Source organism: Drosophila subpulchrella, chromosome 3R (assembly GCF_014743375.2).
Source record: "Drosophila subpulchrella strain 33 F10 #4 breed RU33 chromosome 3R, RU_Dsub_v1.1 Primary Assembly, whole genome shotgun sequence".
Classification (NCBI taxonomy): domain Eukaryota; kingdom Metazoa; phylum Arthropoda; class Insecta; order Diptera; family Drosophilidae; genus Drosophila; species Drosophila subpulchrella.
The window spans coordinates 18,876,828-18,889,177 of NC_050609.1; the positions used below are offsets into that span (position 1 = coordinate 18,876,828).

A 12,350-nucleotide genomic window follows, 5' to 3' on the forward strand; every position below is an offset into this window, starting at 1 on the left:
TGAGGTCCGGTTCTATAATTTATTTCATGTGGTAAAAAATGTTTGATTTCTTGGATTATGTCACAAAATCTCTGGAGTGGCTGGAAGTCTTTAGTTTTGCATCAGTAATACAAGGTTCTATGGGTTTCGAGAGAACAGGTTCCGTGGCTTACAAATAAGAAGAAACCCAAAACGCAGGCGACGAAATAATATTAATTTTCTTAACCAAGAACCCAAAACGAGTTACGCTGGTTCCACCTCGATCATCATCAATAAGAACGGGCACGAGTTTGGTTGGTGGCGGGTACAAGGAAACTTCCACCTAACCTTGGGTTACATTTAACATGCGGCAGACAGTCTGACTTGGATCTCTATCAGAGAATCGAGTTCCTCAAGCTATCGCTAATTGTCCAAGAATCTTCTGACTCACGAGGTGGCAGTCTACCTATACCTTTGATTTCTGAAAGCCCTCGAGTCAAACGCTCCCATTATGAAGTGTCTACTAGCGGACATGACAGTGCGTTTAAGCTCGTTTTAATTGCAGTCTTATAATGAGATCCGAACTTGCAGTTAATGAGCGATCGTAGAATCGAGCGGCTTTATCCGAATCCCAGTTCCAACCTTCTTGCCAAATGCTAGCCAAGGCTATATCTGGGCGGAACTCAAACTTCTGTCTAATCCTATAGCTTATAGCTAAAGTCTTCATAAAGGGTTGACATGTAGACGCCCCTCCCCCTTAATTGACTGAATATGAAGAGATCTTTCAGCTTTTGAAGTTTGCCATTCAGGCACAAGGGCGAGCAATAAAAGCGCCAAGTAAGAAATTATGGAAATTAATAACTTGGACATGACGAAGTTTAACTGCTCTTGCAAATAAAACTTTATTATCTAATGGGAAGCGATTAAATATATGCTATAATATGGCACAGTCCAAAATATTTGCTAATATTTCGGTTGAAAAGTTATGCAACATATTGGCATAGAAAAAAATACCCATTTATTAAATAGAACAGAAATAGTTCAAGTTCAATTTGAATAGCTTTTGAAGACCACCACTTATTTGCATAGAAACCAGTTGGGGGAAAAAAACATGCATTCGAAAACAGGTAAATTAAAATACATCCATTTCCCTTTTCGCATCGAAAAGAGCTTTCTTCTGCTCGCACAAACCTAAAATTAAAACTAAAGTACCCTCCGATGGGATGATAAAGTACACAAACGTCACATTTGAAGTCGTAATCCCAACTGCAGCGATTTGTAGGTCTCATAAACAGTCGAAAAGCCCAGTCATCTAGGCAACAATGTGACTGCAAGACGCTTGTTTTGGCCACCTTTTTGCCCCGTCTATATCTGTTACCAATACCTACAGACCCGGCTAAGAGATCGAGATACTCACGAATACTGGCGCAGTTTATACAGCATCAGATACAAATGCGATTCAAAGCCGAGAGTTCGCGAGACTCTCGTCTCAAAACCCGAAACACTTGGCCCGAAATTTTTTAGCACTTCTTTTTAAATTTTTGTGCAATCTCGGATTTTCGGTTAGTTGTCTATTGGAGTTCGCAGCGATTGAGTCGCCGGGTCCGGGTTCGAATCTCCGTGCGATAGGGATATATAATATACGGAAAGTGAAGTTGTAGTCACACAGCTGAAAGACTATACGATCAGTGGAAAGATCTGTGCTAAGATGTCCTCGAAAGTGGTAACCTCGTTAATGGCCGAGAGCATTCTGCTCTCTAAAGTAGGCCAAGTGATATCGGGCTACTCCCCGATTACGGTTTTACTAATCGGATCCCTCGTATTATTCCTGGTGGTCTATAACAAGCGTCGATCGCGATTGGTGAAGTACATCGAAAAGATCCCGGGACCTGCAGCCATGCCATTTTTGGGAAATGCCATCGAAATGAATGTGGATCACGACGGTGAGTGTTCGGATCTAATAAGAACTATGTACCTCCAAAATTCTTACGCCTCTCTCGCGTATTTGTGGGTGCTCCAGTTAGTGATAATGACCCTGAGTCACTGGGCTCTCTGATTACTAGGGCAAACAAGCGCCGCCGAGCAGGTGCTAATTTCTGTGATCAGCTTCCAATCGATGCCTACCAGTAAAACCAATACGTCGTAAAACCCGAGTGTTAATGAACTTTACTTTCCGAACTTCACTTTCGTTGCGGAAGATCGTGGGCCCCCAAGATTTTGGCCAAGTTCGTGGTCTCTTTAGAGCCAACTGCTAATTGATTTATAGAACTGCCACTTTTGAAAATTTTGAAATGCGAAAACCTGTTGGAAATTAGATTGCAATAACCGGGTGATTTATGCATTTTCTGTTTGCCTTTTGTCTTGCCTTTGCCCGGAGAAACACATAATTTAATTAACAAATTTTGTATTTGTTTGCGATTCGCCACATCGTCGATTGGAGGCAAACAAAACGAGAAATAAGTCGCCGGGCAATTGGGCATGCAGTGCTGGCATAATTCTAATGAATTTCAATCACGGGAAAGTTATTTAAAAAGGAGCAATAACCCTTGAACCAGTCTCAGATTAAACTGGCAAGAATAATATGCTTTTATTAAACAGCCCCAAAATAAACAAATTATAACCTGAATAAGGTTTAATCTTGATATAGGGCCGGATCCGTCGACTTTCACCTCTTCGACTCGGCGTTTCACACGCAATTTACACGAATTAGTTTGCCGATCTGAAAAACAATTACCAAATATCAAGAATCGCGGCGAAACAGCAGCCAGAAGCCGCCCATAAATCACTCACAAAACAAGCTCGACGAACACTCGATGGAGTGATAAAAATAGCCATAAACTGCGAACAGACTTGGCCCAGACTTAAGACACAGAAAAAGATACAGAGAAAAAGGTCCGAAGCGCAGACAATGGAAGCGGACTTGATCTTGACACTGAATAGCAGAATATTCATCATAATTGGACCCGGCTTCGTTGGATTCCCAATCGATTGGGGGCCTGATTATTCGCATTCCGCGGATCCGGCGATTGGCAACCTCCCCCTCCGATAAAAAAAAAAAACAAAGAAAATTAACATAAATTTAAATGCGGAAGCGCAAGATACAAGATACAAATTCGGCTCTTGGCCATTGCAGTGGAGTCGTGTATAGGAAATGGATTTGATAAATCGTACGAAACGTTTCTACTCATTCGATGGGTGCTAAACACCCATGGATTCGATTCGTTTCCGTTTTCTGTTCTTTGTCTTTTGACTAGAGATTGTAAACTTGATTTTTGGATTTTTATTTTGGGGGTTCTTTTGGGCTCGGGCTTCCACAGTCCCTATTAGAATTTACATTTAAGAGATTTAAAGCCCGTTTTAATGAACTCGAAAAGAACCTTAGAAACCAGTTCTATTAAGAAGTGAAATGCCTTGCTAATTCGTAACATCTCCATCAAAAATTGCCTCAGCGTTTTAAGGTCGCCAGATAATCAAAAGACTTGCTCAAGAATATTTCTGTCAAGGCAATCCGGCCGCCTGCATATAATTTATGGACCGATTAGCAGCCACTGAGTTTTATTAATTTTTTTATAATTTAATTTAAGAACGAATCTTGTCTGCTGTCTGTTTGCCTGTGCAATTACGAGGCTTTTGTTAAATGCTAAAAACTCGCAAAACTCTAATAACTCTGAAAATAAAAATGAATTATGGTGTTGCAGCCATTCTGGCTGAAAGTCAAGCGGTTCTTGATCGCTGTATATATTTTCCAAGATGTTGAAGAGGCAGCTCGGCAACATTTGGAGTGGATGATGTGGGGTGAGTGCTGCCAAGGCTCAAACGGGTTTCCAATTCTGAGTTTTCTGAGTTCTATTGCCGTCAAGACGGGGGTCATGGTGCTTTTTCTCCTAAATGCTTGTGGGTGTTTCTGGGATTTTATTTTACGGCACTGCAATCTGGTAACTACTTTTTAATCTGCACCGCCAATGTCAGCCAAGAAAATTGTGACACACGCAAAATATTTCAAATTGCCAGCGTAATAATGTCTAAAAATATCTGTTGAAAAGGGAAACTCCCTGGGTACGGTAGCTAAAGGTATGACTAGCTCAAGCAAATAGGTTTGTTTTCACAAGAGATACGGCCTCTTAAACTTCAAATTAAACATTAAAGGCGTGTCTGCTTTTTACCTTCAGTTCATCTTTGTTCTGGTTAACACTTTCATTTTTTGCTAGCAGCAGGTTCAATCAAATACTAATAAGTTAAAAATAGTTAAAGGGAATAAAACACATTCACTTTTCAAATTTTCAAATGCACAATTACGGATAATTATTTTATCTGCACATGGTAAAAATTACCCCAAATAATTACCTGAATTTGTGACAGACAGAAAGACCCATCAAATGATAATGAAGGCACCCATATACCGGCAAAAGAGATTGCGTGAAAAGTGCTTTGTTTTGGTCAGCCCAAAACACGCTGGCCAGCCTCCAACTTCCGACGAAAGCGCCGTCCAAGAGTCTCCAACTCACCTGAGAAATGCCCCACCTGAGAAACGCGAGATGGTCGCGAAACACCGATTTTGCTTTTCGGGCGGTGGGGTTACATAAAATTATTATTTGACATAGGGATTGCTGAATGGCCGCGCATCGCTTTTTTTGCGTTGTGTGTTTCATCTTTTAATTAATGCAACACATATGAGCTGCGACACATAAACATGGGCACCTTATTCGACGGTCTTTGCATGGTTTTGTCTATGAGTAACGTGTTTTGGCCAGAGTTTCGGGTGAGAAAAGCCCCGGCTTACTAAGTGGGCCACGAAGAAAGCAATTGAGGCGACCTTCAAGGGGTCGAAGAAGGGGCAGCAGCGAACCGAAAATAATTACCGTGACGTCGAGAAAATGTACAAATGAAATATCAAAAGATACAAATTATTTACAAATGATACAAGTTAATAAAAAGATATTTAATAATTTTATAATAACAGAAGTACCGGTGGAAATGTACTAATGAAATATCAAGAGATACAAATGTTGTACAAGTGATACAAGTTAATAAAAATATATTTAGTAATTTTATAATAATAGAAGTTCCCCCTCTTTCTTAATGAATGAAAATTGATAGCATAAATGCTGACGTAAATCGTTCTCATACAAAAATTGTGGAAGCCATTCAATCTAAACTGGTTTTTGACTATTGTTTTTTTGCAGAGCTCTTTAATCGCGTCATCGGCATGCAAAAGTTGTGGGGCACGCGTATTGGAATCAATCGAGTTTGGCAGGGGACAGCCCCACGAGTGCTCCTCTTCGAGCCCGAAACTGTGGAGGTGAGTAAGCTTTATCTTAATCTTATGAATTATATAATAATAACAATTTCTTCTAGCCCATACTGAACAGCCAGAAGTTTGTGAACAAGAGCCACGATTACGACTATCTGCATCCTTGGCTGGGAGAAGGTCTGCTCACCAGCACCGATCGCAAGTGGCACTCCCGCAGGAAGGTAAGTCGGTTAAGTTTTGAAGAAATATAATACATCTTTTCCCAAATTGCACTCATTTTATAAAATTTTTAATCCAGAAGATTTATACAAATTTAATAATATTTTTCATAAGTCATTATTTCTTAAATGTGTACCGGTCAAACAGAAGAAATAAATTCCCTTGGAGTAATAAATCAGCAATATGAACATACGGAAAAATTTATATTTATTTTCATATACAAATTATAGTATTTTGGATTGTTTTGAAATTTTATTATTTTTTAATGTTGTTAAAATAAAAACAAGTATCATTATTCTTTCCACGAAGCATGACTTTTTAATATTTTTATAAACTGATTTATAGATCCTCACGCCCGCCTTCCACTTCAAAATCTTGGACGACTTCATAGACGTCTTCAACGAGCAGAGCGCGGTCTTGGCCAGAAAATTGGCGGTGGAGGTGGGCAGCGAGGCGTTCAACCTGTTCCCCTACGTCACGCTCTGCACTTTGGACATTGTTTGTGGTGAGTGTCAATGCCGCTGGAGATCGGATATAGTTTCCAGATTGGATAACATTATTCGTGGCTAATGGCAAACGTCATTCAATTCTCAGAAACCGCCATGGGTCGCAGAATTTATGCCCAGAGCAATAGTGAATCGGAGTATGTGAAGGCGGTCTATGGGTAAGAAATTGTCAATTACTGGAAAGCAAGATGGCAAGTTTGCATGTCTTATATGTATTTATAAGAATAATTGATTATATTTCCTGCCTCACACAATAACTATTTGTTGAAATTGCAAAAATATTTTCATTGCTATTGAGCAAAATTGAGCAAAATTACTTATAATCACTTAAAGCAATTGGTTTTTCATCTCATTCGGGCTGTGAAAAATTTTCTGATATGGTTTCAATTACAGTCATAAGTGCCACATATAAAATGAATATCACAGAAATACTATTTATGATTCTATTAAATTTACAATCAAAATTTATTGAAATTGTTATTAGTTAATTCAAAGCCATTTCCTATTGTTTTATGTGGACTACTGCAAAGCGCGTCCGAATGGTTCACACAAGTCTGCTTTTCAAAATTGGAACGGTGTCTGCCTCATTAAACAAATCGACTTTAAAACGTTTCCATAATGGCATTGGCTAAAATTAAATATTACTTGTTATTTAGAGCAGTAGCTTGTTATGAAAGCGAACAACAAAGTTACATTGAGTTTAATTTTTAAAACAGAAAAAAAAACATTTCTTGATTTTTCTTATTAAATGTTGTATCTTAATCTTTGCCCGCAATTATCGTAAATAAATTTTACTTTTGTTGATCAAATATTTATAATCCTAAAAATATGCATCTATTTATTTGAGTCTCAATTTATCACTTCTAACTAACTCGTAGCATACTTTTAGCTGGTTGTTACCAAAAGACATTTATAAATACAGAACATGTTCAGAGTTATTAAAAAGATATATTCCTTTGTTTTTCAATGATGCTTCCCAACACAGTAATTGTTCTATCTGTCTGCACTAATAAAATATATCATAAAACCGGGCGACCACTGGGAATAATAACATCAATAGCAGACGCAACTCTTCCTCATTTTGCGAAGAGTTATCAGCGCTGTGGCAGCAGTTTAATATCGAGAGCTGTCAGAACAGCTGTCAAGGAAAGAGACACCCTTTAGATACACATGTCCTTCCGCCTCCCGAACCCATTTCCCCATTTTCACCCATTTCCATCCATTTCCACCCAGTGCGTGAGTGGGGTGGGTGGCGGTGCATCCAAGCGCAAAATATGCGAGATTAAGATGTCAATGGGATGCTTGAAGTGCTTCCAAGCTGATAACAGACAGCATCGGACCCGGACCCACTCTACCACCCCAGCCACGCCCCATAGAACTCGCCCATTAAACAGTTGACTAACTTTCAATTTACGCAACACTTTTCCATTTCCCAACCCCATGAACCGAAACACATGAGCTGTAGTATTTTAAAAATTAATAGAACAGTCATTGTAGTTATTTATTTTTTTCTTTGTTCTTTTGGGATACAAATTTACCAATCTATTCCCCCAGCATTGGATCGATTGTGCAGAGTCGCCAGGCGAAGATCTGGCTGCAGAGCGACTTCATTTTCAGCCTGACTGCGGAGTACAAGCTCCACCAGAGTTACATAAGCACCCTGCATGGGTTCTCCAACATGGTGATACGCGAACGTAAGGCTGAATTGGCCCTTCTCCAGGAGAACAACAACAACAACAATGAGAATGCCCCCGATGCCTACGATGATCTGGGAAAGAAGAAGCGTCTGGCCTTCCTTGATCTCCTGATCGATGCCTCCAAGGAGGGAACAGTGCTCTCCAATGTAAGCTATGGGGATTTTCTTCCTTGAATATTATGTTTTATATAATATATACCCCTTTATAGGAGGACATTCGCGAGGAGGTGGACACCTTTATGTTCGAGGGCCATGACACCACCTCGGCTGCCATTTCCTGGACCCTTTTCCTGCTGGGCTGCCATCCGGAGTACCAGGAGCGCGTGGTGGAGGAACTGGACGAGATCTTCGGCGACGACAAGGAGACGCCGGCCACCATGAAGAACCTGCTCGACATGCGGTACCTGGAGTGCTGCATCAAGGACTCGCTGCGCCTGTTTCCCAGTGTGCCCATGATGGCCAGAATGGTGGCCGAGGATGTCAATATTGGTAAGCTTTTCAATAAGAAAAAATAAAATCAGAGGCAAAATTCATTAACTGATGTTCCGACAGGTGGAAAGATAGTGCCTGCTGGAACTCAGGCCATCATCATGACCTACGCCCTCCACCGCAACCCGCGCGTTTTCCCCAAGCCGGAGCAGTTCAACCCGGACAACTTCCTGCCGGAAAACTGCGCCGGTCGCCATCCCTTCGCCTACATCCCCTTCAGCGCCGGACCGCGCAACTGCATCGGTCAGAAGTTCGCCATTCTGGAGGAGAAGGCCGTGATCTCCACGGTGCTGAGGAAGTACAAGATCGAGGCCGTCGACCGGCGCGAGGATCTCACCCTGCTGGGCGAACTCATCCTGCGACCCAAGGACGGCCTAAGGGTTAAGATCATGCCCAGGGATTAAGGAGCTGAAGCCCTCAGAACGAAACTTCCCCCATTCGCTTCGATCCAAAGTACACTGTAAATAATTAGAGTTAACCGGATATCATAGGTCTAGAGATTAGTTTACGTTAAACTTTGTAACCGCTGCAATACGTCCTAGCCTAAGAATAAACCTCATTGAATAATTTGTTAGAAGTCCCAGAGTTATAACTCTTTTTTATAATAATTCAGTAGTTTATGAAAGAGTGTAAAAGAAGTCAACGGTCGCCCGATTAATGCCATATGCAAACCAGTCCGTGTGGAAAAGGTAATCCCCATGAGGAAAGTTGAGTACTCCGGTGACTTGTTGATTTAAAAAGGACGTGGGCAGTTTCTCAACAACAATATCATGCTGAAAGTTAAAAAATTTGTAGCATAGAAATTTAATTTGCTCAGTACGTACATCATATGGGCATGAATGATTCATGTTGGAGTGTGTTTTGAACCAGCCGTGAAAGAAGCCAAAAATCGGGTTCGCCTTGGGGTGTTTTAGGAGTTTGCAAGCATCGACCGTGATATTGTACAGGAAAGGCTTGTAGCCACTGTAACGCTTGAGTAAAGCAAAATTAACCTGAAAAAAACAGCCAACAATTTTAAACTATTTAATTTTAGTTAGCAACAAACCTTGACTTTGGTAATGGGAACTTTGAATAAGTGAACCTTAAGAGACAAGTACTTAAAGCTGCGGTTAACCGACCTTAGGCGGCAGTACTCAAAATCATCAAATTTCTTATCCCAGGAAGTGCACTTCACGTTCGTGAATTCGACCATCGGAGCTATCTTTAAACGAAAATGTAATGGTGTTTGGTTTTGATTTGCTTAAATATGCATACTTCGTTGACCAAATATAGCATCATGATAATATTGCTCAGCCATATATATTTCCACATAATAAAAAGCAATAAAGATACTCTCTTCTAGGAAGGCGATTAAACACTGCCCTAAACCAAAATATTTTTTTGAACATAGTATCTCACAAACTCATTAAGAAATGGACATCTAATTTCGTAATAATGACAGTTTAATTTTGCACGGTCTATTAAACTGTAGCTAGGAACCAACATTTAGTTATGAGACAGCATTTTATTTACCCAGTAGCTTAAAAATCACGAAAGTGTAAAATATAATTTGACATTGGCGCGGTTTATATCATAGGCAATCCAATTTGTTTGTAACAGGTAATCTCCCTCCGTTACGTGGGTGTTTATAGCGTTGATGGAAAGTTTTTCTACTACTACATCATGCTGAAAATTAAAAAGAAACATATAGCTTTCTTTTAAAAATAGATTTAGGTGTACTAACATTAAATGGGCACGTATGGTTCATGTTGGAGTGGTCCTTGAAGAAACCATAAAAGTATGCTGCAATTGGACTGGATTTGGTATTTTTCAGAAATCGGCAGGCGTCTACGGTCACGTTATAGAGGTACGGCTTGTAGCCACTGAATCTCTTTAGTAACCCTGAGTTTACCTGGAAGGACATTCGGTTAGATCGCATACTCATGTTATACTAGATAATTTACAAACTTTGATTTTGGTTATGGGCTTCTTAAGCAAGTTCACTTTTAAGGACACATATTTATAAGTTCGATTTATGGACTTAAGATAGCAGTACTCAAAGTTGGCGAACTCAGGGTCCAAGGAAGTGCATATAACGTTGGTTAACTCCACAGTAGATGAGATCTAAAATTAAGAGTCAAAATTCAAATTCTCTATTATCTTATTTTTCCAACCTGTTTGATAAAATATAGAAGAACAATAAGTTCGAAAAGGCGAAGCCGGAAACTCATTTTAACAACAATGATGCTCAGTTACTGTTTCAATAGAAACTAATCACTCAATCCTAGTATTTGCTAGTATTTGATCAATTTAGGTAGATATCTGCAAATGACAATGCTCGTTAAATAAAAATTAGCCCTTCATCCGCTAGTAATTGAAAATAATGATACTCTCTTTATATATATTTATAAGTATACCAATACACCAACCGTTTTGGGTTTCGATTTCGTGGTCCATTAATACCCAGGTTCATATTTAAAACCCGTTGCGCGTAGAGTGAAAAGTATACCCTTTCGAGGAAAAAGTATGTAAGGAGTACCCCATATAAAATACATATATTCGTGATCAGGATCACTAGGTCGATCTAGCCATGTCCGTCTGTCATACCACTCTAAGGCCAACATTAAGTTGCTTTTATAGCTTTATCTCCCTCTCCTTATAGTCGAGGCACTTGACAATAGCGTTTATGCTTGTCGTACTGGGGCTCGGGAATCCCCGGTATAATAAAATCATCAGATATAAAATGTAATGTATAATAGAAGCATTTGGTAGAATGGTTATTACGACAGATTTTTATTTAGGAAAGAGTGCCGTAGACCCGAACTTCCGCCCGGTTTATATCATCTGCTATCCAGTTGGAATAAAATTGGTAATCGCCGAGGGGAAAAGGCAAAACTTTTGTAAATTGCGTATTTATAAACTCGGCGGAAAGCTTATCCACAATAAGGTCGTGCTGTGAAGAAAATAGTTTGTTAGTAATGACGCCAATTCGATATTTACTCACATACATTAAAGGGGCAAGTATGATTCATATTGGAATAATCCCGAAAAAGACTGTGGAAAAAACCAAAAACTTGGTTTGACTTTGGATATTTTAGAATTTTGCAGGCATCCGCCGTGATATTATAAAGAAACGGCTTGTATCCACTGAATCTCTTAAGCAATACAAAGTTAACCTAAAACGAAATGTCATTTAATGTTTCATATATACAAATTTGCAATCTAACCTTGACTTTGTTAATGGGAATTTTATACAGATTCACTTTAAGGGATATATATTTGAAAGTGCGATTCACGGATTTCAGTCGGCAATACTCAAAGTCGTCAAAATTCTTATCCAAAGATGTGCACTTTATATTAGTGAACTCCACCTTCGCAGACATCTTTAACGGTAACTTGTTAAGTTATTATATTCGCCATTGACAGTGTACTTACCTTTCCAACTAAGTAGAATATCAAAATACACAGGAAAATGTGTTTTGAGAACATCCTTGAAATGAAGAACTCAAATATTTTCTTACAATAATGGGGTTCCCGCATATTCAATGTGTGGATTACTTAATAATAGTAAAATTATATGTACTTTTGTTTAAATATCTAACTTCATGGGTTTTATTCTCCATTAGTTTCGATGATTGAATAACTTAATAACCCAATTATATAAATTCAAACAAGCAATTTAATACGCGTTAATCGTAGAGTCAAAGGGTATGTTGTATTCGTCGGAAAGTATGGAACAGGTAGAAGGAAGGAAGAAGCGTTGATATTTATTTTTAAGATTCCTTAGTTTTTAATCAAGCGCAAATTTTTAGTGCCCACCAACCGCCTAAGACTGCAGCACCTACAGTTTTAATGCCAAACAATTTTAACTGAAATGCATTGTTATCGTTAGCACATATCGATTGACCTAAAAAGGTTGGCCACGCCCACCTTAACGGCAATGACTGTCAAATCTGTCTGACACAAAAATGTTTAAAGATATTGTATTTTTATAAAGGTGTAAGCTTACAAATTTTTAAAATGTGAGTATTTATCAATATTTTATGACCAAATAATGCGCCCTGCAAACGCGCTTGCGCTTCCTTTGGGTGAGTAACAGTAATGAGTATATGATAGTCGAAGCACTGACTACGGCGTTCTTCCTTGTTGTACCTCGGCTCGGTACTCCCCGGTATAAATAAGTTCATCAGATATAAAATTTAATGTATTATAGAAGCATTTGGTAGAAAGGTTATAAACGACCGTTTTTTAC

General features: G+C 39.2%; 4 protein-coding genes across 4 annotated transcripts; 1 reads left to right on the plus strand and 3 right to left on the minus strand.

The window, feature by feature from the left end:
• Positions 1–1,537: 1,537 nt before the first annotated feature.
• LOC119549879 (cytochrome P450 4c3) lies at positions 1,538–8,693 on the plus strand. Its single transcript, XM_037858187.1, has 8 exons — positions 1,538–1,901; positions 5,142–5,257; positions 5,314–5,430; positions 5,774–5,933; positions 6,023–6,092; positions 7,489–7,777; positions 7,840–8,119; positions 8,183–8,693. Exons 1-8 carry the CDS (start codon positions 1,667–1,669, stop codon positions 8,521–8,523), a joined length of 1,608 nt encoding a protein of 535 aa, XP_037714115.1. The 5' UTR covers positions 1,538–1,666; the 3' UTR covers positions 8,524–8,693.
• A 43-nt stretch (positions 8,694–8,736) lies between these two features.
• LOC119563229 lies at positions 8,737–9,430 on the minus strand. The gene is made up of 4 exons (XM_037876534.1): positions 9,374–9,430; positions 9,165–9,320; positions 8,944–9,111; positions 8,737–8,892 (listed from the first exon to the last, which is right to left on the minus strand). Exons 1-4 carry the CDS (start codon positions 9,428–9,430, stop codon positions 8,737–8,739), a joined length of 537 nt encoding a protein of 178 aa, XP_037732462.1.
• A 216-nt stretch (positions 9,431–9,646) lies between these two features.
• On the minus strand, positions 9,647–10,329 carry LOC119562016. The gene is made up of 4 exons (XM_037875389.1): positions 10,273–10,329; positions 10,067–10,222; positions 9,843–10,010; positions 9,647–9,784 (listed from the first exon to the last, which is right to left on the minus strand). Exons 1-4 carry the CDS (start codon positions 10,327–10,329, stop codon positions 9,647–9,649), a joined length of 519 nt encoding a protein of 172 aa, XP_037731317.1.
• Positions 10,330–10,895: 566 nt separating this feature from the next.
• LOC119554309 lies at positions 10,896–11,587 on the minus strand. The gene is made up of 4 exons (XM_037865173.1): positions 11,534–11,587; positions 11,326–11,481; positions 11,107–11,274; positions 10,896–11,051 (listed from the first exon to the last, which is right to left on the minus strand). The coding sequence occupies exons 1-4, from the start codon at positions 11,585–11,587 to the stop codon at positions 10,896–10,898; spliced, it is 534 nt and encodes a 177-aa protein (XP_037721101.1).
• Positions 11,588–12,350: the final 763 nt, after the last annotated feature.